The 26,590-nt window shown below is 43.8% G+C and overlaps 2 protein-coding genes across 11 annotated transcripts in view; one reads left to right on the top strand and one right to left on the bottom strand.

Annotated features, from left to right (window-relative positions):
* CACNB2 (calcium voltage-gated channel auxiliary subunit beta 2) overlaps nt 1-7,185 on the top strand; it is a 427,802-nt gene extending 420,617 nt beyond the window's left edge. For 6 of the 7 annotated variants that reach the window (XM_027559817.1, XM_027559814.1, XM_027559816.1 and 3 more), the window contains 3 exons: nt 1,574-1,669; nt 2,691-2,876; nt 3,788-5,181. In XM_027559817.1, the coding sequence (XP_027415618.1) occupies nt 1,574-1,669; nt 2,691-2,876; nt 3,788-4,276 (771 nt within the window). In that variant the 3' untranslated portion in view covers nt 4,277-5,181. Of the gene's footprint in view, nt 1-1,573; nt 1,670-2,690; nt 2,877-3,787 lie in introns of all 7 variants that reach the window. The other variant, XM_027559821.1, reaches the window with a different exon arrangement.
* The window catches only part of NSUN6 (NOP2/Sun RNA methyltransferase family member 6), an 87,912-nt gene continuing 62,151 nt past the window's right edge, over nt 830-26,590 (bottom strand). For 3 of the 4 annotated variants that reach the window (XM_027559822.1, XM_027559823.1, XM_027559824.1), the window contains 3 exons: nt 19,089-19,237; nt 11,972-12,097; nt 8,892-10,146 (listed from right to left, as the gene is read on the bottom strand). In XM_027559822.1, coding sequence (XP_027415623.1) covers nt 9,931-10,146; nt 11,972-12,097; nt 19,089-19,237 — 491 coding nt within the window. In that variant the 3' untranslated portion in view covers nt 8,892-9,930. Of the gene's footprint in view, nt 1,720-5,381; nt 5,495-7,251; nt 7,554-8,489; nt 10,147-11,971; nt 12,098-19,088; nt 19,238-26,590 lie in introns of those variants that run through there. The other variant, XR_003514167.1, reaches the window with a different exon arrangement.

Below are 26,590 nucleotides of genomic sequence, written 5' to 3'. Positions count from 1 at the left end.
TGATAAGTTTCATGGCTGAGAACAGTGATTTCCAAAGTGTGGCCTGTGGAGTCCTGGTGGGGGAGGTTTGGAGACACTTTCAGAGGACCTAGGTCATTTCCCTGATAATCCTCATTGTCCTCCTCTTCCACTGGCCTGACCTTTGTACTGATGGTGCAAAAGAAGTGGTGGGAATGTCTAAGCAGGAAGCAAGACCACACCAGCACCGGCAGCTGCTGCATTCTTCCTCACCATGAGCTACCAGGTTATAAGTTTCACTTAATGTCCTAATGAAAATCCATCTACTGCCACTTTTTTAGAGGGGTTTGAAAACACTGGATACGTTAGTTCCTGGTATGTATTTTGACAGGAGATCCTTACTGTTGTCTAAAGGCATTACTAAAATATAAAACTATGTCCCAGACTAGGTCAGAATAAGGTACATTTTTTTTACTGGCAACCTTTAAGTTAGATGAGAAGATGCCTCTTTCGCCTATGATTTTAGATGGATTCTTGTGAAATGTCTGAGTATTAATAAGTTAACTGTGCTAGAAATTAAGATTTTACAATCATTAACTCTTACAATTTCTGGTGTCCACACTAAAAATACAAAAACTGGTGATATTAGTTTTAAGAATGTATTTTATTTAAGCCAAAAATATCCTATTTGTTATTTTAATATTTAGTCAATAAAGTGTTATTTGTGGTACTTTGAAGTAGCAAAATTGTTTATTAAATTTTGACTCTTCAAAAAGGTGCTACCAGCCTTTTTAATATTCTATGTAACAAAATGGGAGGCACACGTCAAGTTCTTCATCTGCACACTCAAAGTCAGTTACTTGAGGACAACTACTGGTATGACTATTGCAGTCATCTTAGAACACCATTTTTATTGGAAAGAACAAATGACATGCCATTCAAATTTCAGGACAAATCAATGGAATTTAATAGAGTAGGGTTTCAGATGTTCCATGGCAGCTAATCTTTAAAAAGCTACCACTTGTTTACTGTAGTATCAAAGAAAAATATCCACAATTATCTGAAAAGGTTACTAAAATAGTCCTCCTCTTCTAAATTATGTATCTGGAAGAGGCTGGATTTTCTTCACGTATTTCAAAGTAATGTACTGTGGCAGATTAAATGTAGAAAGAGGAAACATTGGTTATCTTCTGTGAAGTCAGGTTGTAGAGAAATTTGCAAACAATTTTTATCGAAATAAGTGATGTAAGTTAACATGCAACAAGTTTATTGGTCATTCTTAAATGAATTTCTCAGTTTTAATGTCTAGTATGTAATATTCTAGTTCACATAAAAAGCTCTTGGGATTTCTCAACAGTTTTTAAAAACATAAATCATGAGTGATAAAGTTTGAGAAGTGCTAGCCTTAAAAAAAAGGTTCAGAATAATACATCCTGGTGGTTTTTGAAGCTTGCCACCAAGATGTATTAATTTTCCAGATCATCTTAGATATTGTTTTCTTGCCTAGTAAACCGTGAGTGCTGTATGAAAAAGGTCCCAGAGAAAAGCGTGAATAATGAACCTTGTTGTCTACCTGAGTACAGACGCTCCTGTTTAAAAACCTCGTCTTTTGCAGGTTTTACAGAGGTTAATAAAGTCTCGAGGGAAATCTCAAGCGAAGCACCTCAATGTCCAGATGGTGGCGGCAGATAAGCTAGCTCAGTGTCCTCCAGTAAGTCTCTCTGTTCAGTATAATCCACTTGAAGTCATAAGCCCAGCCTTCTGTTAAGAAAAACCAGACAGACTAGGTAAACACTTGTCCAGAAGAGAACCTTCTCCATTAGCAGTGGGCTTCTTCCCAAAGTGGAGAACTGTCCACCTCTTGCCATGAGCACGTGTCTAGGTCATGGTCGTGGCTTGCAAACGGCTACAGTGTGTTCCATGGGGATGTCGCTTTGTTAACATCTAACACATCCATAGTATCGTAAATGAAACACAGTTGTTTCAGAACGCTGGTTGGAAAGATGGATCTATTGGGGGTTGGTTTATTGTTCACTTCTAATCTGGGAGCAAGTTGCTGGCTCTTTATCGCCATCTATGAAACTGATCTGAAACCATGCAGACACCAATTTCCAAACCAGTCAGTAAGCAGATTCTGACACCTGAACCCATTCCTACCTTGAATCCCTGTTGTGCATACCATGCTTGGGGACACTACGCTTCTGGGTTTTGTTTTAGCTTTTAATGAGAGGATGATTACAATGTTGTGTTGGTTTTCACTGTACAGCAAAGTGAACCAGCTATACGTAAGCATATGTTGCCTACCTCCCAACCTACCTTCTAGGTGGCTTTGGCTTCCTCATGTCCTTCCCTTGCCGCAGCTATTTCCAAGATTCAGCTTTTCACAGTCTCTATGTCAAAAACAGACTTCTTCCTATACTGTTTGGCTTATAGTCTTCTTTTCTTTTTTACATCTCTCTTCTAACATAGGGCCAATTCCTTTTTTTCACTATTAGCAAATTTTCTATCATGCCCTTAACAACTGTTATTACACCTGTCCACTTCTTAATCATTGATACTACTGATATTCGTGTCAACACGTACCCGAGGAGGACCAATGCTTGTAAGCTGACTCCAGAGGACAGTGTGTGGAGGAGTCAGGCAGCACGAGCGGAGACCAAGGGGCTCCCTGCTTTCTCCTCTAAGGTGGGGGGGGGGCAGTCGGGGGCCATCTGTAATGTCTGCCCCTGCAGGAGCTGTTTGATGTGATCCTGGATGAGAACCAGCTCGAGGACGCCTGTGAACACCTGGCCGACTACCTGGAGGCCTACTGGAAGGCCACCCACCCTCCCAGCAGCAGTCTCCCCAACCCCCTTCTCAGCCGCACTTTAGCCACCTCCACCCTGCCCGTCAGCCCCACGCTAGCCTCCAACTCACAGGTAAGCTGAGCCCTCGTCCACGCCCGGGGTGCCAACGCAGCGTTTGTTCCCATCAGGCAGCTCTCTCCTGAGAGAGCTGTGAGAAAAGCAATGTAAACAGCATCCTGTGAATGTAGATCCCCTCTCCCCATATTCTTTTTTTAATTGGTGTAGAGTTGCTTTACAAGGTTGTATGGGTTTCTTCCTACAAGGAAGTGGAACAGCTATATGTCTATCAGCTCTATCCCCTTCCTCTTGGACTGCCCTCCCATCATCCCCCGCTCTAGGTTACCACAGACCACTAACTCTATTAAGACAGGAAGAGAGGAGAAACTTTCCACAGGCCGGCAGCACAGACTCTGGACTCAAGACCACCTGGGTTCAAATCCCTCCTGGGCCCTGTGCCCCAGGCATCTAATGGCACCAACCTCATGGGGCCCAAGGGTTGCATCTTGTGACCCTTCATAGAGCAGCATGGAGGGTTGTATTAATAATTTGATACATGTGACTATCTTATGCTAGGGCTGGTCTCATTAAGTGCCATTTAAGTATCTGTTTATCTTTTTTTTTCCCTTAAAGCCCACATTCCCAGAATTTCTCTTCCTATCTGTATCTGAGCAGAGGTGTGGCTCAGTGTTCACCCAGGTGTAGACAGATCTCAGGAATTTGTATCTGTATTTGAACCACAAGAGAACGTATAAAAGAAATCCCTCCTTCCTTCATCTAAAAGTCATTGTTCAAAGTCTCTAAAAGGCTGAAATGAAATCTAACCCAGCTTGCTTGCTTAATTCTTTTGGTAACATCCAGTAGCATTTATATTATATTGGATTTGATGTTAATTTGTAAGCGCCAAGGACAGCGCAAAGGGACTGGACGTAAAAGGACTTGCCTTTGTGATGGGGGTTCTCCTGTATTTGCTCCTCCGTCTCCAGGGTTCTCAAGGGGATCAGAGGACAGATCGCGGGGCTCCGGGCCGCTCTGCTTCCCAAGCTGAAGAAGAACACTGCCCGGAACCGGTCAAGAAAGCCCAGCATCGTTCCTCCACCCAGCACCACAACCATCGCAGTGGCACCAGCCGAGGCCTCTCCAGGCAAGAGACCCTGGACTCGGAGACGCAGGAGAGTCGCGACTCCGCCTACGCGGAGCCCAAGGAAGAGTACTCGCACGAACACGCGGACCACTACGCCCCGCACCGTGACCACAACCACCGAGAGGAGCCCCACGGGGGCGGTGAGCACAGACACAGGGAGCCTCGGCACCGCTCCAGGGACCCGGACCGAGAGCAGGACCACAACGAGTCCAACAAACAGCGGAGCCGCCACAAATCCAAGGATCGCTACTGTGACAAGGACGGGGAAGGGCTGTCCCGGAGACGCAACGAGGCCGCGGACTGGAACAGGGATGTTTACATCCGCCAATGACTTTCCTGCCCTTTTGTGTTGTTGTTTTTTTAAGTCTTGTATACCCACCACCCACCCACATCGATCTTGGGGGGAAGGGGGTCTACACCGCAACCATGTGATTTGTCTTGTATATTTTGTACTGCTGTTGCTTGGATTGCAACAGCATGAAATAGAGTATTAATACACTTTTTTTTTCTTTTGTAAGTGCTCTATCAATTGGCCTGGAAAGGCTGCAGGCCTCTGGCTGTCTATGGAACCTTGAACCCCGTCTGGGGTAGCTGCCACTTGAACAAATCTGTTGCCGTCTGAGTGGCGTTGGTATTTTAAGAAGCATAGCTGATGTTTTCGAAAATGTGGTTGATATATCCAGTGGGCTAGAACTGGCCCAGATAAAAAGTGGAGTTTCCTGATTCTTGCCGAATTTTTAATATGTAGGCACTTGATTTGCATATTCATCCATGGACCACTGTTTCTTGCTTGTACCTCCGGCTGACTAAATTTGGGGACAGATTCAGTCTTGCCTTACACAAAGGGGATCATAAAGTCAGAATCTATTTTCTATGTACTAGTATTGTGTACTGTATAGACAGTTTGTAAATGTTATTTCTGCAAACACCTTCTTACGATAATTATATATATTATATATAATATATATATATATATATCAGTTTGATCACACTATTTTAGAGTCTTAATGCCAAGTCAGCAGACCTGCTTTATGAATTACAGGGACTAGAAAAGCCCACCTTCAGGAAATTTGTAATAGCATCGACTCGACGCCCATCCCCGTTCACTAGTCTGTACATACTGTAAATACGTGTGGCTGCTTGACTTGAAAAGGCTTGATTTCTGAATGTTTCACCATCCTTGTAAGTTTATCATTTCTGACCATAAATTATGGGAAATATATAACCAAACTCCAAGGGTTGTTCTACTCCGTGCAGTTCACACTGATTGTGACGACCACGTCCTGCGTAGCTTGTGTCTGAGGTCACAGCACTGGAGTCTAGGAGCTGGAACCCGTGTGCGTGTGGGTCTGGGGGTGAGCATGTGCGAGCAAGTGGAGGGTGTGAGTGTGGAAGACGCAAGAAGCATCCAGCCTGGGCCACGGGCGCACACCCACCTGGCTCCACCGTTCACTATGCTGCTGCGGGAGCCGCCAGGGCGTAGGGGGAGCTCGCTGCCAAAGGAGACTCGCTCAGAGAGCTCCCACCTGCTGGCTCCTTGGTCATGCCCCTGGAGAGGAAAAATACGGGCCGCTTTTAACTGTGAGTGTTCCACTGGAAATGTCTGATCTCTCGTGTGTTCGAGTGTCTGTCGTAGGGAGAAACGTTTACACAGCTTGTAGAATAATTTCAGGGGAAAATCAGAGACCCTGATTCCTCCCGCCCCACTGGCTGTTCCCCTCTTATCTCCTCAATCCATCGCCTCCCTTTCCATCCCCATCTCCCCCACCCACTCCGACACTTTCACTGTCCGTCAAAACCTAGAAGTGCTTCTTAAAACCAAAGTTTCTGCTCTTCAGAAGAAATCAGGGCAAAATGAGGTGACTTGAAGTGAACAAAGATGTTGAGGTTTTCCTGCGTGGGACACCTGCCCTGAAGGAGAAGCCAGAAGATGCTGAGCCTGGTGTCAGGGACACGTTGTCGGCAGCCTGCGAGGTGGCTGTCACGCTGAGGCTGAAACCTGCTCTGCCTCTCTTACGTGTCCATCTGTCCAGTAATGCCTGGACAGGTAAGACAGTATTAGGTGTGCACGGACCTGGCACTTGAAGTCTGTTCCTGGAAAACTCCTATGACTGCCTACCTTCAGACCTGGACATTAAAAATTCTTATTTTGTTAAATAAGGCTATTTTTATTTCGCTTCTTTGGTTATTCCAGGTTCTTGCCAAATATCCTTGGACCTTTACAAGTAAAACTGTCTCATGTTTAATTCATTATTTTCCTCCCCCAAAGAAAACTCAAGAGTTATAAAAATGAATTATACATATAGTGTTTTATCAGATAATAGAGGAACCATTTCCCTCAATCTGTTAATTAGCTCTGTACTCATACCTTTATTGAATATAAAAACACTAGTCATAATATATAAATTTTCAGTGTAAATTAGTCACATCATTGGGAAACCGTGTTCCAATTAAAGTTACTTTTATAAAATACTTTCAGTCAACTTTCCATCACGGTAAGATGTCCACTAATCACCGGCCCCCAACCTTTCCTATACAAAGTTACATCCCAGTTCATGATTTTGGAATATTTAAATTCTTGAGGTATAACTGGTATGTATCTTTTTTGCTGCTACCATTAATCCCTTTCAAAGAACTACATTAACGGATTCCCTTTTTAAAAATTTTGTACCTGGACCTTTCGTTTCTCACTTTACTGTGAAACACATTAGTCCAAATCAGAGTGTTCCTCAGAAACCTCTATTGTAGGATCTGACATAAGCACATCTATCTGTGAAGACTTTTTAGTGGGTGTATGTGTAAACGGTGTGTGCGAAATATGTAAATGAAGAAACAATCCCAAGGACAATGGGATATTTACTGACTCGTAGAATGTAAAATTCTAAGTCTTTTCACACAGCAAAGGTTTCAGCTTAACCAACTCGGTTGTAGAATCATGATTTTTGTAGTTAACCTAGAAAATGCTGGAAATGTTCTGAATAGTTCTGTGGGTTTTTCCCTTGTCAAACCCATTTCGGTTTTCCCTCTGCTCTCTCTCTACTGCTCATTTAAGTTACTGTTACAAAAAGGTGCTGCTAAATGTAGGCCGTCTTAGTTATCCTGTACTTCAGGACAATGCCACATTTGAACATGGTCTGCTCTGCATTCATGTCAAACCTTCACTGTCAGCTACACCAAACTGTTCAACAAGCCTGGTTTAAAGTCATTCAAACAATAAAGAGCTGGCTTCTGCACTGTTTACTATTAGTAGTATTAATTGCCATTTCAGGAGTGATTCTTACAGGTGAAAGTATGTTAAACACTTACCTACACTTCCCTCACGTGGCTCATCTTCCAGGTCTGGGGAGGTCATGGGCTGCAGTCCCCTCCCCACGACGACTGCCAAGTGCCAGCTTCCAGCAGGTCAAAGGTCTCCGGGGGTCTGAGCACAGCAACGTCAGCTTCCTCTCACCTTCATCCTTACATGTTCAGCAATTCTTGCCTCCGATGTTGAATTTTATTTTTTCCCCTTTAAACTGATCCATCATCAGATCTTCATTTTAATCCTCGCCCTTGGCTCAATGACATGATGCTGCTGGTCCAATCTTGTTAACAGGTCAAGAGTCACTCTGGTGGAGACACAGGTAATTAGATGTCTCTGGGTCAGTGGTTGAATTGTGGTTAAGTTACATTTTTAAGTATTTGTACTTTACTACTTAAAATGTGATACACGGTTTTGAAGTAAAATGTACTCACTGTGGAATTAAAATGCTTCTGTTTCAGAAATAACTATGACAACATTAAATATGTTAAAAAAATGTATTCGTTCTCCTCTGCACTTCCCTTTCTTCCATCTATCATATTTTTTCTTAAATGTCTGCGTTCCTTAGGATTGAATGTGTTTTGTGTTCCTTTTTTTTTTTTTTTTTAAGAAACCACTGGAAAATGTCTGTTAAAGAAACAAATGTTAATCCTATTTCTTATCTGCCATTACTGCTTTCAACGTGCAAATTTTTTCTTCTGTTTTGCCTGTACTGTTTATATTTTGGTGTTTGCTGGCATTAATCAAAACTTCTCATGTTTGCTGCGAGGCTCCTTCCCGACCATTTCCATCCCAGCCTAGCACCTAAGGTTCTGCAGAGAGCACGAGAAGGGATGGCCTTTCTGTGTTTTAAAATCACACTGAAAGTTCCAGGGGTATGCTGAGCCCTGGAAACAAGTACACAGGTCAACAGTGTTTCCCTTTAGACAGATGACACCTGCTGGGTGTGGGGCAGAACGAGGGATGGAAAGAAGTTAGTGACATAGTGAGTCTTAGGGCACTTGGTGTGGGTTTTCCCTCCTTCAGTAAGGGAGTAACAGTGATCTGCTCTGAAGCTGTACAGAAAGGACAAGGTTCCTGCCTTCCTGGGGGCAGGTGTCAAGGACATGCCTTGTTCCCTAGGGTGATGTGTCAAGTGCTGTGACAGGAGGAGTCAGAGGTCCAAGGGGTGCAGAGACGGCCCAGCTGCAGAGAAGAGTGTGAAGAAATGCTCGCTCAGAGCAGAGGCCTCTGAAGATCTCACCTGATCCAAGACCTTGCACTCTTCTCTACACAAGAAGTTTCGAGCAATTCCTAACGTAGACCCTTTGTTGCTGTTGTTTAGTTCCTAAGTCACGTCCAGCTCTTTTGCAACCCCATGGACTGTAGCCCTCCAGGCTCCTCTATCCATGGAATCTCCCAGTCAAGAATACTTAAGTGGGTTGCCGATTTTCTTCTCGAGGAGATCTTCCCAACCCAGGGATCAAACCTGCATTTCCTGCATTGGCAGGCAGATTCTTCACCGCTGAGCCACCAATGAAGCCCAGTGGAGACCTGTGAAGGGCGGGGAGGGGGAAAAAACTATTAGGTATCCACTTTAAATGCCCAGAGGCTCAGGAATTTTGAGGTGATTCAAATTAACAAAACAGATCCATTTAACATGACATGAGACACCTTTTAACCCATGGTGGGTATTTTAATAGATCGCATCTAAAAAGCATGTGGGATGAAGCGAGCCCACAGTTACAGTCATTTGACAGGCAGTCCACATATACTGGCCACTGCGGGAGATGTCTGGTCACCTCTGTGGTTTGGGTGATTTCAGATTTGATGGTGAAGTAGTCTTGTTTTATCTTGATCTATCCTAGTCACAGCTGCATGGTCTGGGGTTGGTGTTCTATGGAGTTGGCAGGAAAACACCAAGGCCTGGCCACTTCCCAGCTCTCACAAGACGGTCTTCTCTTTCTCACCAATCATACCTCTAATAATCTGTATCTTCCATTAGATGATGAAAGGTACCCAAATTCTATAATAGTCTCATTTTTAATCTACAGAGTTAAAATTCATTGTAGTTTTTAGTTTAAAACATGAAGGAAAAAGAAAACACAGTGAAGGGTGACTGTCACTTGGGAGTGATCCAGAACTCATCTGAAAGAGGGGCTGATATACCAAACAGTAACAGAAGTCAAGTGAAACCCTCAGCTCGGTTCCTGGTACATGATAATAAGTTACGGACTACACACCCTGAATTCTGAAGGAACTCATACTTAGGAACTCAGTAACAGAAAACATGTTTTATAACCAAATTAAATACTGCTAATTTTACTCCTTTTGTTAAATCCACTCATTTTAACATTAAAAATGACTTGCATTCTTTACAAATTAAAACAAAGACCCCAAATGAAAATATGTTCCAGACATCGACAGGCACCTCCTTTTCTTTATACTCTGCTAAATCCATAAAGGAAAAATTTTCTTAAAAACGCAAAGTATAATCTCAACACACACCCCACTCCCACCCCAACCCTCCAGTTTCTTTCTCTGTGAAGCAGAGTCTCTTGATTACTGGTGGAACAGCTGGCAGCCTTTTCTGTTTCTCCAGCAACCATGACATCAATCACATGGTTTGATGAGAGTTTGATTTAAAAAAAAAATAATAATAACCACCAGGCACATGTTTGGAATCTTAATTTCTAAAGATCCTCCTACTGTGTGCTTTTGCATTTTACAAATTTTGCTATGAAAAAACCTATACAATCCTTATTTGCCAGCCAAACCAGGTCTTCTATGCTGGCGTCTCTCAGAGAACCAATGTCACGGTCCAGTGACCGCATTGCAGAGGGATCGAATCGCTGCAGCCGTTTCAACTGTTCAGGTGACAGGCCAGCTCCCAGCATCCCTTCTCCTCCCACCTGTGGGTCCTGCTCAGGAGAAGAATAAACACAGATGAACATCCTCGTGTTAGTAAGAGTGCCTGTGCACCATTAATGTTAAAAGACAAACTGAGTTGTAATTACCACCAATTCCAGAAACAGAAAAATAAGTAAATACCTTTGTGTGTGTGTGTGAGTGTGTGTGAGTGTGTGTGTGAGAGAGAGAGAGAGAGAGAGAGAGAAATGGACATGCCGCTTTTCTGTATAATAAAGTAGGATAATGGTAAGAGCAGTCCCTTGATGACTGAACTCCTAGGATGGGCTTTACGCTTATCAAGGACCACAACATGCAGAAGGCCTGAGCACCAGTCAGCAACACATGGATTCCAGGTGCAGCTCTGCACATCTTAGCCGTGTGACTTTAGAACAATAATTTACCTGTTTCCTCATCTACCAAACAGATAAAATACTCAGTTCTGAGGCTTAAATAAGGTGATATCATGCCTGACACACAGTGGGCACTCAGTATGTCTGTGGGCCTGACATACTCATGGGCACATCACGAGATGAAAATTCAGCTTTATCTGTCAGACCCTCCCAAAGCTGACAGGAGGCACCTGACAGGAGGCCTCTCTCTGGTCCATACCAATGGGATGATAAAAATTTCTCTTTTTTTGTTGTTTTTTAAATGTACTAGAATATCTAAAGAGATGAGAAAACGAAGGCTGTGCTGATTAGAAGAATAAAGAATCATAAGGAACTGAGTGGTCTGTGCAAACTGCTACTCCAAAAATTGCACAAGCCTAACTTTAGGCACCGTTTCACAGATAAATGTTTATGTTACTGAAGATACATTTTCTTAGGCTTCTATCAGAAAACCTACTGTCTACTAACGCATGGTGGGGTTCCATCTCTGGTAGTATACATTGAATATACATGCACTCACTCACACACACACAAAATTGGAGTGAATTCTCAAGTCTTCTTTTCATCTACAATGTAATTATCTTAATTTCTGAGTCTAGAAAGCATCTCCAGATTGCTTTCTAGTTACGTATCCACTTACTTACTAGAATTCTGTCCTGGAAAGTCTGAAGTTAAACGTCCAATGTATCCGAATTAATGTGAGCATTACTACAGATTTAAACCTAGTCTCAAACATCATGGGCAGAAAAATCTAGTCATAAATATATTTTAATAAAAACCTGAACTAAAAGGCAGTGCTAAGTAAAAGAAAGTGCAAGGGAGTTTTTAAAATGTTCTATATCGTATCTAAGAAACCAAAGGAAGAGATTAACCTGCGCTACCTTCCCCCGCTTGGCTACTCTTTTGAATCCCGGTTATCAAAGCCTGTTTGGGCTTTGATATGTCATGAGAAAAAATGCTCACCATTTCCCCAAACCAGAAAAATACAGGACTGAGACAGGGGAAAAGGGTTTTAGAAACAAAATTCCAAATAACGTGAACAAGAGCGACAAGTCAAACATGTATCAAAAATCCACCTGAGTTCTATGGTCATTTACACACATTACTGACTGGGGGACTTTTGCAGAAATTAACACCTGTGGCTGGCAATTCGTTATGTAAGTAATACTGATACGTCTCCAGTCAATAACATTTGGATAACAAACTACGTATTAACACATCTCTGGTCAGTAAGAGTAAAGGCCTGGAAATCCTGGATCAGGATGTGAAAACTCCAGATGTTCCAGGACCATCTGGAACGGCTTTCATTGGAAAAACCGCCCTGAGCGCCACAAGATTTGTTTCAGGAGTTTTGCATGACGTATCCCTTCACGTAACTCGGTTCATCACTACACTTACGTTCCCGTGACCTACTGGATCACCTGGAGAGAGCTGCCACGGTCCTCACCTGGTGCTGAAGCTGAAGGCCGGGAAACGCCTCGAGGGCCCAGGCAACCTGTTCCTCATTTTCTGCCAGGGTAACAGTGCACGTGCTGTACACCAGCACGCCCCCCGGCTTCAGCAGCTCCACCGCCTGAAGACAAGAGCGGTCAGACCACAGGCGTCAGGAGAGCAAGCACACATTTGAAATGCATATGCAAAATAACATCTGGAGGTGGAATAATTTGCACAGGACATCTACTGAATGCTGGCAGAGGACCTCAGCCTTCTGAAGGGACAAGAAAACCTCCACATAACCGGGCAAAAGGAAAAGGCAAGAGAATGGAATCAGGACGGGCCCTGCACCCTAGGGAGAGAGCTGTGAATGGAGGAGGAGAGATTCCTGCGCCCTGGCAAGTCCCCTCACTGGCGGTGGAAGAACCCATCCAGTCTGCAGCACCCAGAGGAGGGGGTCGCTCAGAAGGATGGCACCTCCAGCCCGTGCTCCTCAGTCTGAGATGTCCATCTGTCAGTTCAGGTGGAGACTGGGTGCAGAAGCTCGGGCTTTGGAGACAGTCCCAGGGAGAGGCCCAGGGTTGGCTGCATGGGGACAGCTTGCAGAGGTGGCATTATGGCAAGTGAGGCTTCGCGCAGCAGCAGCCAGGGCCTGACAGAGAGGCAAGGCACCGTCGTCAGGGGGGTGCACCCAAGGAGAGAGGCAGAGAAACCACAAGAGCTGCCTACCCCATGCCTGTTCCCAGGCAACAGGACAATGGTCACACAGGCTCTGGGAGTGGGCGTGTGCCACCAACACCACTGTGGGCTTCACAGGCAGGCCCAGGCCACTGCCACGGCCGAAAGACCTGCAAGCGGGCACTGTCACTCCCCTGCTATCCCGGGAACAAGCAACGGCCACCACACCTGCACCCCCGTAACGAGGGAACGAGGGCCAGCATGTACTGAGCAAACAGGCAGCAAGCATCCACCCCCTCGATTCCAGACAACACAGAGGAGTAGACGGACCCAACCTCTCTTCTCACAAAAACACCAAAACCACAACAAACTGCCGAACCACTGCCAACGTGAAAGGACTGGAACCTACCGGTAAAGAGAGTCTGCTTCCAAAGACAAGGAGGAGGCCACAGCGAGATGGCAGGAGGGGCGCTTTTGCAACATAAATCCCATACCCACTGGTGGGGGAGCCACCAACTAGAAAATAATTATATCGCAGAGGTTTCCCACAGGGTGAAAGTTTTGAGCATCACGTCAGGCTCCCCAGCCTGAGGGTCTGGCATCAAGAGGAGCAGCCCCCAGGATATCTGCTTTGAAAGCCAGCAAGGCTTGAATGCAGGATCTGCACGGGATGGGGGAAAACAGAGACTTCAGTCCGGGCGGACACACGCAGGTTTCAGGTGCACTGGGACCCAGCGCAAAGCAGTGCCTCCACAGGAGCCTCGGCCGGACCCACCTGAGGGTTGTGGAGGGTCTCCTGGGGAGGCGGGGGTTGCTGTGGCTCCCTGTGGGAGCAAGGTCACTGGTGGCAGAGACGCCAGGGAATACCGATTGGTGTAAGCTCTCCAGGAGGTCTTTTAGCACCAAGACCTGGCCCTGCCCAACAGCCTACAGTGTTGGAACATCTCCAACCAAACCACCAGCAAGACAGGAACACACAGACTCACCACCCATCAGCAGACAGGACGCCTGAAGCCATACGGAGCTTACCCACAATACTAAATGGAATAAGCCCAACAGAGAAAGACAGATATCGTATGACATCAGTTAGTGTGGAGTCCAAAAAAATGATACAAAGGAATTTACGTAAAAACAGAAACAGACTCACAGACTTCAAAAGCAAATCTATTACCAAAGGGGAAAGGCAGCAGGGAGGGATATACCAGGAGGTGGAATTAACATATACATATTACTATATATAATACATAATCAGCCAGGGACTACCATATAGCACAGGAACCCTATCAATATTCTGCAATAACTTACATGGGAAAAGAATATGAAAAATAGTAGATATATGTATAACTGATTCACTTTTCTGTACACATGAAACACAACATTGTAAATCGACTGTACTCCAACACAAAATAAAAAAGGACACATGCACTCCCGTGTTCATCGCAGCGCTACTTACAATAGCCAAGGCACAGAGGCAACATCAACAGAGCAATGGATAGAGGTGTGGCACATATACACAGGTCGGATTTCACAAACAAACAGTTACCAAAGGGGAAAGGTGGAAAGTGAAGTGAAGTGAAGTCGCTCAGTCATGTCCAACTCTTTGTGACCCCGTGGACTGTAGCCCACCAGGCTCCTCCGTCCACGGGATTCTCCAGGCAAGAATACTGGAGTGGGTTGCCATTTCCTTCTCCAGGAGATCTTCCCAACCCAGGGATCGAACTTAGGTCTCCTGCATTGCAGGCGGACGCTTTAACCTCTGAACCACCAGGGAAAGGTGGAAGGGAGGGATAAATTAGGAGTTTGGATTAACACCTTGGAAAAGACCCTGATGCTGGGAAAGATTGAAGGTAGGAGGAGAAGAGGACGACAGAGGATGAGACGGTTGGATGGCATCACCGACTCCATGGACATGAGTTTGAGTGAGCTCCGGGAGTTTGTGAAGGACAAGGAAGCCTGACGTGCTGCAGTCCATGGGGTCGCAAAGCATAAGACACAACTGAGCGACTGAACTGACTGAATGACTAGGATTAATATACACACACTACTATACGTAAGATGGGTTTCCCAGGTAGCACAGTGGTAAAGAATCCACCTGCCAAGGCAGAAGGCAAGGATTAGATCCCTGGGTCAGGAAGATCCCCTGGAGAAGGAAATGGCAACCGGCCCCAGTATTCTCACCTGAGAAATCCCATGGACAGAGGAGCCTGGCAGGATACAGTCCGTGGGGTCGATAAAGAGTTGGATATGACTGAGCAACTAAACAACTATATATGTAAATAATCAACAACGACCTACTGTACAGCACAGGGAACTCTGCTCAATGTTATATGGCAGCCAGGATGGGAGGGGAGTCTAGGAGAGAATGGATACATCTGTATGGATGGCTGAGTCCCTTTGCTGCGCACCTGAAACCATCACAACATTGTTAACTGGCTATACCCCAATGCAAAATAAAAAGTATCCAAAGAAAAATATGATTATTGAAAAAAAACAATGTTCCAGACCAGATGCATTTCATTAGTTCAGAGCTGTTTCAGCCCATCTGGACCAAGACTTTTCCCAAATATGATCATTCAGTTTCATGGGTTTGCTGCTACTGCTAAGTCACTTCAGTTGTGTCCGACTCTGTGCGACCCCAGAGACAGCAGCCCACCAGGCTCCCCCATCCCTGGGATTCTCCAGGCAAGAACACTGGAGTGGGTTGCCATTTTCTTCTCCAATGCATGAAAGTGAAGTCGCTCAGTCGTGTCCGACCCTCAGCGACCCCTTGGACTGCAGCCTTCCAGGCTCCTCCATCCATGGGATTTTCCAGGCAAGAGTACTGGAGTGGGGTGCCACTGCCTTCTCTGTTCATGGGTTTAGATACCATTTTTATGCTGAAAATTCACCATTTTTAGGTGAGACTCCTTTTTGATTTCTGTTCCCATATATTCAACTGCTTTCTCAATATTTTTCCCATCCCACACTGAACGCCTACCTTCCTCTGAAGCCTCCCGGAGAAGGATCCCCCCGTCCTTCCTGGGGTACAGGCCCCAACCCTGGATCATCTTTTGCGCCTCTTTCCCTCACGTTCCTGTCCGTCCAGTAAATCCTCTTGCCTCTAGCTTCAGAACAGACCCAGGAGTCTCACGACTGCCACTGCCGCCATTCTGCTCCTAGTTTCATGATTTTTTTTTACCTGGGTTATTCCAACTGTTTCCCACCTGCTTTGTTCCCTGCCCTCCTCCCATCTATTCTCAACACAGCAACCCAAGTGGTGCTTTTAAAACTGCCTCTTCGCAGCTCAAAACCCTTCCCTGGGGAGTTCCCTGGTGGCCAAGGACTCTGCACTTTCACAGCTGGGGCCCAGGTTCAATCCCTGGTCAGAACTAAAACCATGCATGCCTCAAGGGACGGCCAAGAGAACAAAAAACCCTTCCAGTATTCCTTGTCATCACTTGGAGTCAAAGCTCATGGCCTCAGAGTGGCCCTCCCGACATACGTACAGCAGCCCCTTGCAGCCTTCCCCTCTGTTTGCCTGGCTTGTCCTGCCTGAGCCCCACCAGCCTCTGCGGTTCTGGCTGGCGCGGCACCCCTGACAGCAGCAGCCCAGAGAGCCTGTTCCTTCCCTGCAGGGCTTGCTCCCTGCGCATCATCCATGTCTCTCTGCTTCCACTTTGGCTGCCCCGCCCCCCACCAGCTCCTCTCTTCAGTTTGCTCCATAGGGTCACACCTTGGATACACAAAATCACTTACTCATCTCTCTGTTTATATTCCTCCCCAGTTAGAAATGCAGGTAGCACTATTGGTAAAGAACCCGCCTGCCAATGCAGGAGATGTAAGAGATGCAGATTCAATCCCTGGGTCAGGAAGATCCCCTGGAGGAGGGCACGGCAACCCACTCCAGTATTCTTGCCTGGAGAATCCCATGGACAGAGAAGCCTGGCAGGCTCTACTGCATGGTGTTGCAAAGAGTCGGACACAACTGAAGCGACTTGCAAAGCACAGTACCAGTTAGAAGAGAGACCCCACGTAAGCTCTAATAGACCAGTACCAATGTGTTCTTGCGATTGCTTCAGTTCAAGGAAACTGTATTGTGTTAAAAATTGTAAAAATTACTGTGAAGATTCATTTAGCAAACAGAGGTGGACAGAAGGATTTTCTTATGTATCAAAACTTGTCTATAATTATGTCATCTATGTACCAAAAGAACAAATAAATTACTTTAGTTGGAAAAAAATAAAAGAAACCTCATGTAAAAGGGCAAGGGTTAACTATCATATCATCAGCACCCAGCACTAGCACACAGGAGCTGCCCAGTATGTATTTGTTCAAGAAATAAAGTGTAATATGAAAATGAACCTTCCCCAAATAATTAAAGCTTTGTTCAAATCCCTAAATTTTTAAAAAATGTTAATGAAAATTTTTAAAAATGTTAATGAAAATCTTAAAAAAAAAAGCATATACTAGTATCTCTTAACCATAGTAGACCAATCAAAATTTAAACTTTGCTAGCTGCTATTTGAGCATATTACATGGCTTTTCTCAACAAATCTTATCACTGCCAGAGGAATGGTTCCGGTCTCCAGTGAGGCAACCCCATCAGGTGGAGGCACCCTCCCCATTTCTCAGTCATGAAACCCAGGTATCCAGAGTAACTGATGCAGAGACACCGTATCCAGTCTCAACTCCCACCCTCACCCAAAGGCTCATGTGCTGGATTTTACTCTCTCTTGCACATGGTCAGGGGCTCCTTGTCACTAAGACCAACACATCTCCTCCCAGTGGCCTCTTAAAATGCCTAAAGGAGCTGAAACAAACAAAAAGCCAAGTCTCTTAAAACAGGGTCCTAATTTTTTATCCTTGGCCTTCCCTGGTGGCTCAGCAGTCAAGAATCTGCTTGCCAATGCAGGAGACACGGGTCTGATCCCTGGGCCAAGAAGATCCCCTGGGGAAGGAAACAGCTACCCACTCCAGTATTCTTGCCTGGGAAATCCCATGGACAGAGGAGTCTGGCAGGCTATAGTCCATGGGGTCGCAAAGAGTCATACATGACTTAGCGACTAAACAACAGGAGCAACAAAATTTTACCCAAACGTCAAAGTGGGTTGTAGCTATAAGCAAAGCTTCTTTTTCTCTGCTTGCTGTTTCGACTTCCAGGATGCGTTCTCTCAAGACCATATAGAAGAGAAAGAATCCACTGCAACAATCCACTCCCAGTGCCACTTTTGGGTAGGAAAGGAGACACCAGGAGTGCTGAAGAGAAAGGCACTCAAGGACAACTCCAGAGAGGGAGTCATCGGAGCATATCCGCTGTTGTTATAGCCTGTGTGTTTATAATTAGAGAGCTGAGAGGAAATGGCGGGACCGACTTCGATCCAATGCTGTCTGCTTCCTGGGGAATCCATGAAATCATGTTTACAAGGCTGAGAGAAACTCTCACGCGTCTTATCAGGGCCTCCTGTGAGACATCCTGGAGACCAGTCTAACTTGCTAAGTCTGCCTGGTCCTTCTACATCCTACACTGGATGCTGTCACGTCCCAGTTTCATGAACGAGTTCACCTCTGTTGGATTTCCCACCTTTAATTCACGAAGATGATTAGGAAGTCTATTAAAAAGCTATTTATTTATCTAATTATTTTTGCCATGCCACACGACATAAGGAATCGTAATTCCCCATTCAGAGACCGAACCTGTGCCCCGCTGCAGGGCAAGCGCAGTCTTAACCACTGGACACCAGGGAAGACTCAAAAGTATTTTGCTTTATATCCAAATGTTTTACATCAGTTAGTAACTCTATGTTAACAACCCTCTATTTTTAAGGTAAAGCAGAATGTTTCAAATTCACTCAATGTCTCAGAGAAGAAATTCAACTACTGCCTGCGATGACAGAATGAGTCAATGTAAAGGAACACTAGGTCTCTGGTGCTCTCTGTGTGTGGTATGTATAAAACTTACCACTTTAGCCATTTTAAAGTGTAAAATTCAATGGCATTAAGTATTAATATATTCCCACTGTTGTACAACCATCACCGTTATCCATCGCCTGAACTCTTCCAAACTGAAACTCTGAACCATGAAACATTAACTCCCGATTCGTCCTCCTGCTCCTTCAGCCTCCGGTAACCTATATTCTACTTTCTGTCTCTATGAATTTGCCTTTTCTAGACACTATATAAATGAATCACACACACCATTTGGTCCTTTTGTGTCTGGCTTATATAATTCAGCATAATATGTTCAAAATTCATCCATGTTGTAGCATGCATCAGAATTTCATTCCTTTCCAAGGCTGGCTAAAATGTCATTGTTTGTACAAACACATTTTACTTATCCATTCATCTACTGATGGACATATGGGTTTTTCCCACATTTTTAATTACTGTGAATAATGCTGCTATGAAAACTGCTCTCAGTCTTTAAAATATCGAACTAGGTCACCTTTCTTCCACAACAAAGTAGCATCACATACCACAGTGAAGAGTTTTCGCTGTAATGGTTGGTAGGACATCACTTCTTTCAAAGTCCAAGTACATGCCATGTTTGGCCTCTGTCCCATTCCACTGCAGGGAGCATCGAGAAGAATTCGGTCAAACGATTCTGGTAAGAATGGAGGTTCTCCTGTAAAGAAAATTATAAACATATTTGTGGAAAGGCACAGACAGCGCCAGCACGCTAGGAATTCCACCAGAGGGCTCCAGGATATTTCTATGCTGTCCTGGGGGGTGGGGGGTGGCACAGTGAGCTTCTGCAACTAGGAAACCCATCAGTGGGTGCCAGAACCCACCCTGCTGTTCTATGAGGACGCAAATACCACCCCCCCGACATACATACTGGGAAACCTATCAGTGCTAGGATCTGCCCACGGCATCCCAGGAGGCGCGAATAGCTCCCCTAAGACATTTCCCCAGAAGATGAGCTGAAACCACAGCTGAACCTCAGGGGCTGTGTGAGTAAGAAGGAAGAGCTGAAATCCCTCCTCACAGCTGCTCAAACTGCGAAGTCACATCTCTGTGGACAGCTTCCTAAACTCAGCACCTACAAAACATCCAAACTGCTCCTGCAGCTGGGACGGGTCTGGCTCTAGCAGCCATGGGTCCAAGACTGAACCAGGAAGAGGCAGAAAATAAGAACAGACCAATCGCAAGTAATGAAATTGAAAGTGTAATTAGAAATCTCCCAACAAACAAAAAAGTCCAGAACCAGATGGCTTCATAGGTGAATTCTATTGAATATTTAGAGAAGAGCTGACATTGCTCCTTCTGAAAATCTTCTAAAAAACTGCAGAGGAAGGAACACTTTCTAGGCTCAGTCTGTGAGGCCACCATTAGACAAGTGTTAGTCACTCAGTTGTGTCCGACTCTTTGCGAACTCATGGACTATAGTCCACCAGGCTCCTCTGCCCATGGGGTTTTCCAGGCAAGAATACTGGAGTGGGCAGCCATTCCCTTCTCCAGGGGACCTTCTTGATCCAGGGATGGAACCTGGGTCTCCTACACTGGCAGGTGGATTCTTTATCATCTGAGCCACCTGAAAGCAAAATGTGTAAAAGTCGCTCAGTTGTGTCTGACTCATTGCAACCCCATGGACTGTAGCTGGTTAGGCTTCTCTGTCCATGGGATTTTCCAGGCAAGAACACTGGAGTGGGTTGCCATTTCCTTCTCCCCTTCAGACAAAGATACCATGAAAAGAGACAATTACAGGCCAGTATCACTGATGAATACTGACGCAAAAATCCTCAACAAAATATTAGCAAATCAAATCCAGCAACACAGTAAAAGGACCATACACCATGATCAAGTGGGATTTATCCCACGGAAATAAGGATTTGTCAATATCCACAGATCAGTCAGTGTGATATATATAACATTAAAAAAATTAAAGAATAAAACCATGTGATCATCTCTATAGATACAGAAAAAGCTTTCAACAAAATTCAACATTCATTTATGAGAAAAACTCTCCAGAATGTGGGCACAGAGGGAACATATCTCAACATGAGAACGATCATATATGACAAACCCACAACAAACATCATACTCAATGGTGAAAAACTGAAAGCATTTCCACTAAGATCAGGAACAAAACAAAGATGTCCACCCTGGCCACTATTATTCAACATAGTTTTGGAAGTCCTAGCCATTGCAAGCAGAGAGGAAAAAGAAATACAAAGCATCCAACTTGGAAAAGAAGTATGACTGACACTGCAGATGACATGATACTATACGTACAAAATTCTAAAGATCCCACCAGAAAGCTACTAGAGCTCATCAATGAATTCAGTAAAGCTGCAGGATACCAAAGTAATACACCGAAATCTCTTGCATTCTTGGACTTCCTTTGTGCCACAGTGGATAAGAAGCCGCCTGCCAATGCAGGGGACATGGGTTTGATCCCATGTGGGTCTGGGAAGACTCCACACGCTACAGAGCAACCAAGCCCGTCTGCCACAACTACTGAAGGCTCCATGCTCTCGGGCCAGCGAGCTGCAACTCCTCGAGTCTGCACACTGCAACTACTGAAGCCCGCACGCCTAGAGCCTGTGCTCCACGAGAAGGGAAGCCAGCACAGTGAGTCGCCCGTGCACTGCAGCGGAGAGTAGCCCTGCTCTCGGCAATTACACAGAGCCCACGTGCAGCAACGAAGACCCAGTGCAGCCAAAAATGAATAAATACAGCAGCGTGGACGTCTCACACACACACACAAAAGAAATCTCTTGCATTCTTATACACTAACAATGAAAGATCAGAAATAGACATTAAGGACACAATCCCATTCACCAGCACATCAAAAAGAGTAAAATACCTAGGAATATATCTACCTAACGAAGCAGAAGACCTGTACTCAGAAACTATAAGATACTGATGAACAAAATCAGAGATGACCTAAACAAATGAAAACATATACCATGTTCTTGGATTGGAAGAATCAATACTGTGAAAATGACTATACTACCCAAAGCAACCCCCAGACTTAATGCAATTCCTATCAAATTACAAATGACATTTTTCACAGAACTAGAACAAAAAATTTTACAATCTGTATAAAAACAAAAAAGACCCTGAATAGCCAAAGCAATCTTCAGAAAGAAAAACAGCAGGAAGGCCCTGGCTTCAGACTATACTACAAAGCTATAGTCATCAAAACAGTATGATACTGGAACAAAAACCTGAAATATAAATCAATGGAACAAGACAGAAAGTCTGGAGCTAAACCCACATACCTATGGTCACCTAATCTGTAACAAAAGAGGTAAGAGTATACAATGAAGAAAAGACAGCCCCTTCAATTAGTGGTGCTGGGAAAACTAGCCACTTACATGTAAAAGAATGAAGTTAGAACACTTCCCTAATATCAGATACAAAAATAAACTCAAAATGGATTCAAGACCTTAATGTAAGGCCAGGCACTATAAAACTCGTAGAGAAAAACATAGGCAGAACACTCTTTGACATAAATTGCAGCAATATCTTTTTCAATTCACCTTCTAGAGTAATGAAAATAAAAACAAAAATAAACAAGTGGGACCTAAATAAACTTAAAAGCTTTTGCATACCAAAAGAAACCATAAAAAAAACACAGCCCTCATAATGGGAGACAATATTTGCAAACGAAGCAACTGACAAGGGATTAATTGCCAAACTATACAAACAGCTCCTGTAGCTCAATATTAAAAAAAAAAAAAAAATCCAACTAAAATATGAGCAGAAGACCTAAAAAGACATTTCTCCAAAGAAGACATACAATGGCCAAAAAGATGGTCAACATGGCTCACTCATTATTAGAGAAACACAAATCAAAAATGCAGTGAGGTTGTCACTTCAAACCAGTCTGAATACCCATCATAAAAAAAAAATCTACAAACAATAAATGCTGGAGAAGGCATGGAAAAAAGGGACACCCTCTTCCCTGTTGGTAGGAATGTAAATTGGTATAGCCAATACTGAGAACAGTATGGAGGTTCCTTAAAAGACTAAAAATAGAACCACCATATGACCCAGCAATCCCACTCATCGGCATATATCCAAAGAAAACCATAATTCCAAAAGGTATATGCACCACCTCGATGTTCATCACAGCACTCTTTACAATAGACAAGACATGGAAGCAACCTAAATGTTCATCAACAGAGGAATGGATAAAGATGTGGTACCTATATGCAATGGAATATTACTCAGCCATAAAAAAGAACAAAATTATGCCATTTACATGAATGGGCCTAGAGATTGTCATACTGAGTGAAGTAACAAGTTAGACCCAGAAAGACAAATATGATATTGCTTATACGTGGGATCTAAAAAAAAAAGAGTACTAATGAACTTAGTTACAAAACACAAGTAGTGTTACAGAAGTGAAAAAAACAAACTCAAAGTTACTAGGGGATAAGGTAGGAGGGATAAATTGGGAGACTGGTATTGACATATACATACTACTATTTATATCACTAACTAACAAAGTGCTATTGTGCAACGCAGGGAAGTCAATACTCTGTAATGCCCTATATGGGAAAAAAAAATCTTTAAAAAGGTTGGGTATATGCATTTGTATAACTGAACCACTCTGCTGTACACCTAAAACTAATGCAACCTTGGAAAGGAACTGTGTGTGTGCTATGCCTAGTCGCTCAGTGGTAGCCAACTCTTTGCAATCCCATGGACTGTAGCCCTCCAGGCTCCTCTGTTCATGGGAACTCTCTAGGCAAAAATACTGGAGTGGGTTGCTATGCCCTCCTCCAGGCATGGGTTTTCCTGACTCAGGAGTCAAACCCAGGTTTTCCACACTGCAGGCAGATTTTTTACCATCTGAGCCAACAGAGAAGCCCAAGAATACTAGAGTGGGTGCCTATCCCTTCTCCAGGGGATCTTTCTGATCCAGGAATCAAATCAGGATCTCCTGAATTGCAGGCAGATTCTTTACCAGCTGAGCTACCATGGAAGTCCTCCCATAAAAGTTTTTTTTTTTTTTTAAACTTATTTGCTCTCTGCCCTATTAACACAGAAAACTCCTGAGGCAGATGCAATCATCAGGAATTTAAGATCATAGTCTAGAATAGAAAGTAATGAGAAACAACTTCTCCATTCAGCCAAGTAGCTGGTTAAGCTGACTGATTTACATGTAAAAAAGTTAAAGACGTCATTATTATTGAATAAACTGATACAGCACAAGCCAAGGTTTAATCAAGCGAGACTTAGCACCCTCAATGTCAGAAGCCACACTTCATCAAAGCTAGGACCTGAAATTGATTCTAGTCGTTCTAAGGGCTGATATTTTCTTAGGAAATCTTACTCCAGACAGCCCCAGAAAGAGAGGGTACCTTTCAGGTTCTAGTCAAACATACCAGTTCTACAATTCCTCGGTCTCCTCACTACTGTAGCCATGAACAAGGCTGTGCTCTAGAACGAGTCTACATATCCCCAAATCCGATCTCCCATGGGTTTCCCTTTGCATTCACTTACATAACTTTCTCCACTCCAACTTCTCATCTGTTTAGTGTTACTGGAGAAAGTCATGAAACCAAATGGGTCTGCTTATGCTCCCTAACTGTAAGATATTACTGCTAACTGATTTTACACTAAGTTAGCTGATTTCCTACGGCACCCACTGCAATGTTTCAAGTCACATCCCAAGAGAACCTTCTGCTTTTCTCTGACTGCAAAGCTATTAGACACAAGCTCTTATCAATTTAAACTTTTCTCTATCTACAACCATTCTTGCTTTCTTATCAATTGCCTCCAAAGAAATATCTTATCAAGGTAAGCATTTTTAAAATTTATTTTAAAATTTAAAAATTTTTAACAACTTATTGACCAAAGACTTATTAATACATCTTTTGTTACCTGAATGTGATTGACCAGAAACTTAACAAATTGCTGGCCACAGGCATTAGTTTCTACAAAAATTCCCTGGTCAATAATGTGTTAATACACACTGATAAAATCCTCTCGAAAGATATGCCAATTTACACTACCAATAGCATGAGTGTAATTATGTTATAGACCTTTTATTTTCCCCCATTATATTGTCACACTGTCCTTGTTGCCTTTCTACTGGAAGTTACCTTTTTCTCACTGGTTTGTTTAGAAGAGCTCTTTGTACATCAAGGATATTAATCTCACCTTTCTTAAATATTTTACAAATATTCCCCACAATTTGCCATCTGCCATAGGTTTTTAAACATACATCAGTTCAGTTCAGTCGCTCAGTCATGTCTAACTCTTTGCGACCCCATGAATCACAGCACGCCAGGCCTCCCTGTCCATCACCAACTCCCGGAGTTCACTCAGACTCACGTCCAACGAGTCAGTGATGCCATCCAGCCATCTCATCCTCTGTCGTCCCCTTCTCCTCCTGCCCCCAATCCCTCCCAGCATCAGAGTCTTTTCCAATGAGTCAACTCTTCGCATGAGGTGGCCAAAGTTCTGGACTTTCAGCTTTAGCATCATTCCTTCCAAAGAAATCCCAGGGCTGATCTCCTTCAGAATGGACTGGTTGGATCTCCTTGCAGTCCAAGGGACTCTCAAGAGTCTTCTCCAACACCACAGTTCAAAAGCATCAATTCTTCGGCACTCAGCCTTCTTCACAGTCCAACTCTCACATCCATACATGACCACAGGAAATGTTAGGTATTAAATTTCTCTTTTTCTTTGCTGAGTTCTATGTTTGCTTTCATGCTTCAAAATCCTCCCCCTTATGAAATCAAATAAATGTTCATCTATATCTGCTTCTTGTTACCATCCCAGCCTAATTCCTGACAGTGAGCTTTAATCCATGTTGAAGTTACTTTTGTGTATAATCCTTTCCCCACACTGCAAAAAAAAATCATCTAAGAACTATTTATTGACAAATTTACTTTTCCCTCTAGGTTTGAAATGCTAATTTTATCATATGCTAAATTTATATAGATATTTGAACCTATTTCAAGTTCTGCTCCAAATGTGCTCGTAATTAAGCTCTATTTTCCTGAGCTCCAAGTTAACCCATTTCTACTCTGCTGTGTGATGCTGAGGTGGGAACTCTGAACTACGATACTTCTTTGCCTGTTGATTTCAAGATTCACCAACAGGAGGCAGAGAAGCAATGAAGGTGGATAGAGGGTGGACAATAAGAGGGGTGGAGGACAGGAGACGATCCTTCCCAAAGGCTTGTTGTTTCTGTCTAAACAACCCCAGGCACAGCCCTTTGCCTCAGCAGCTACAGTTTCCAGCTTTTTCCCTGAAGTATCACAAAGTGGATAGAGGCCCCTGCCTCAAGTGGCAAGTTCCAGCTACCTGAGATCACCTGCTCTCAATCCTGAGTAGCAGCTAGGAACACCCCTTTCCTTGGAGTTTTGAATCCTGGCTCCAGGGAGCCTCTCCCCTAAACTTTGTGGAGAATCCAGAAATAAACCCGTGCACTTACAGTCAATGAACCTATGGCAAAGAAGGCTAAAATATACAGAGGAAGAAAAATAAAGTTTTCAATAAGTGATTTTGGGAAAACTGGACAACAACATGCAAAAGAATGAAGTTAGAACATTTTCTCATGCTGTATATTTTTTAAAAAACTCAAAGTGGATAAAAGTCCTAAATGTATGATCAGAAACCACAAAACTCCTCTTAGAGAACACAGGTAGTACACTCTTATAGAAAGCTTAGCAATTTTGTTTCACCTCAGCCAAGAAAAACAAAAGCAAAAGTAAACCAATGGGACCTAATCAAACCTAAAAGCTGCTGGCACAGAAAAAACTACCAACAAAATGAAAAGACAACCCATTGGAGTAAACGAGCTGTCTCATAAGGGTTAAAATCCAAAGTACACAAAGAACTCATAAAACTCAGTATCAAAAAACCAAAAGCCACTCAATTAAAAAATTGAGCAGAGGACTTCCCTGGTGATCTGATGGTTAAGAACCCACCTGCCCATGCAGGGGACACAGATTTGAACCTTGATCCAGGACGATCCCACATGCTGCAGAGCAACTAAGCCCATGCACCA

Source organism: Bos indicus x Bos taurus, chromosome 13, assembly GCF_003369695.1.
Source record: "Bos indicus x Bos taurus breed Angus x Brahman F1 hybrid chromosome 13, Bos_hybrid_MaternalHap_v2.0, whole genome shotgun sequence".
Taxonomy (NCBI): domain Eukaryota; kingdom Metazoa; phylum Chordata; class Mammalia; order Artiodactyla; family Bovidae; genus Bos; species Bos indicus x Bos taurus.
This window is presented reverse-complemented; position numbering and strand designations above follow the sequence as displayed.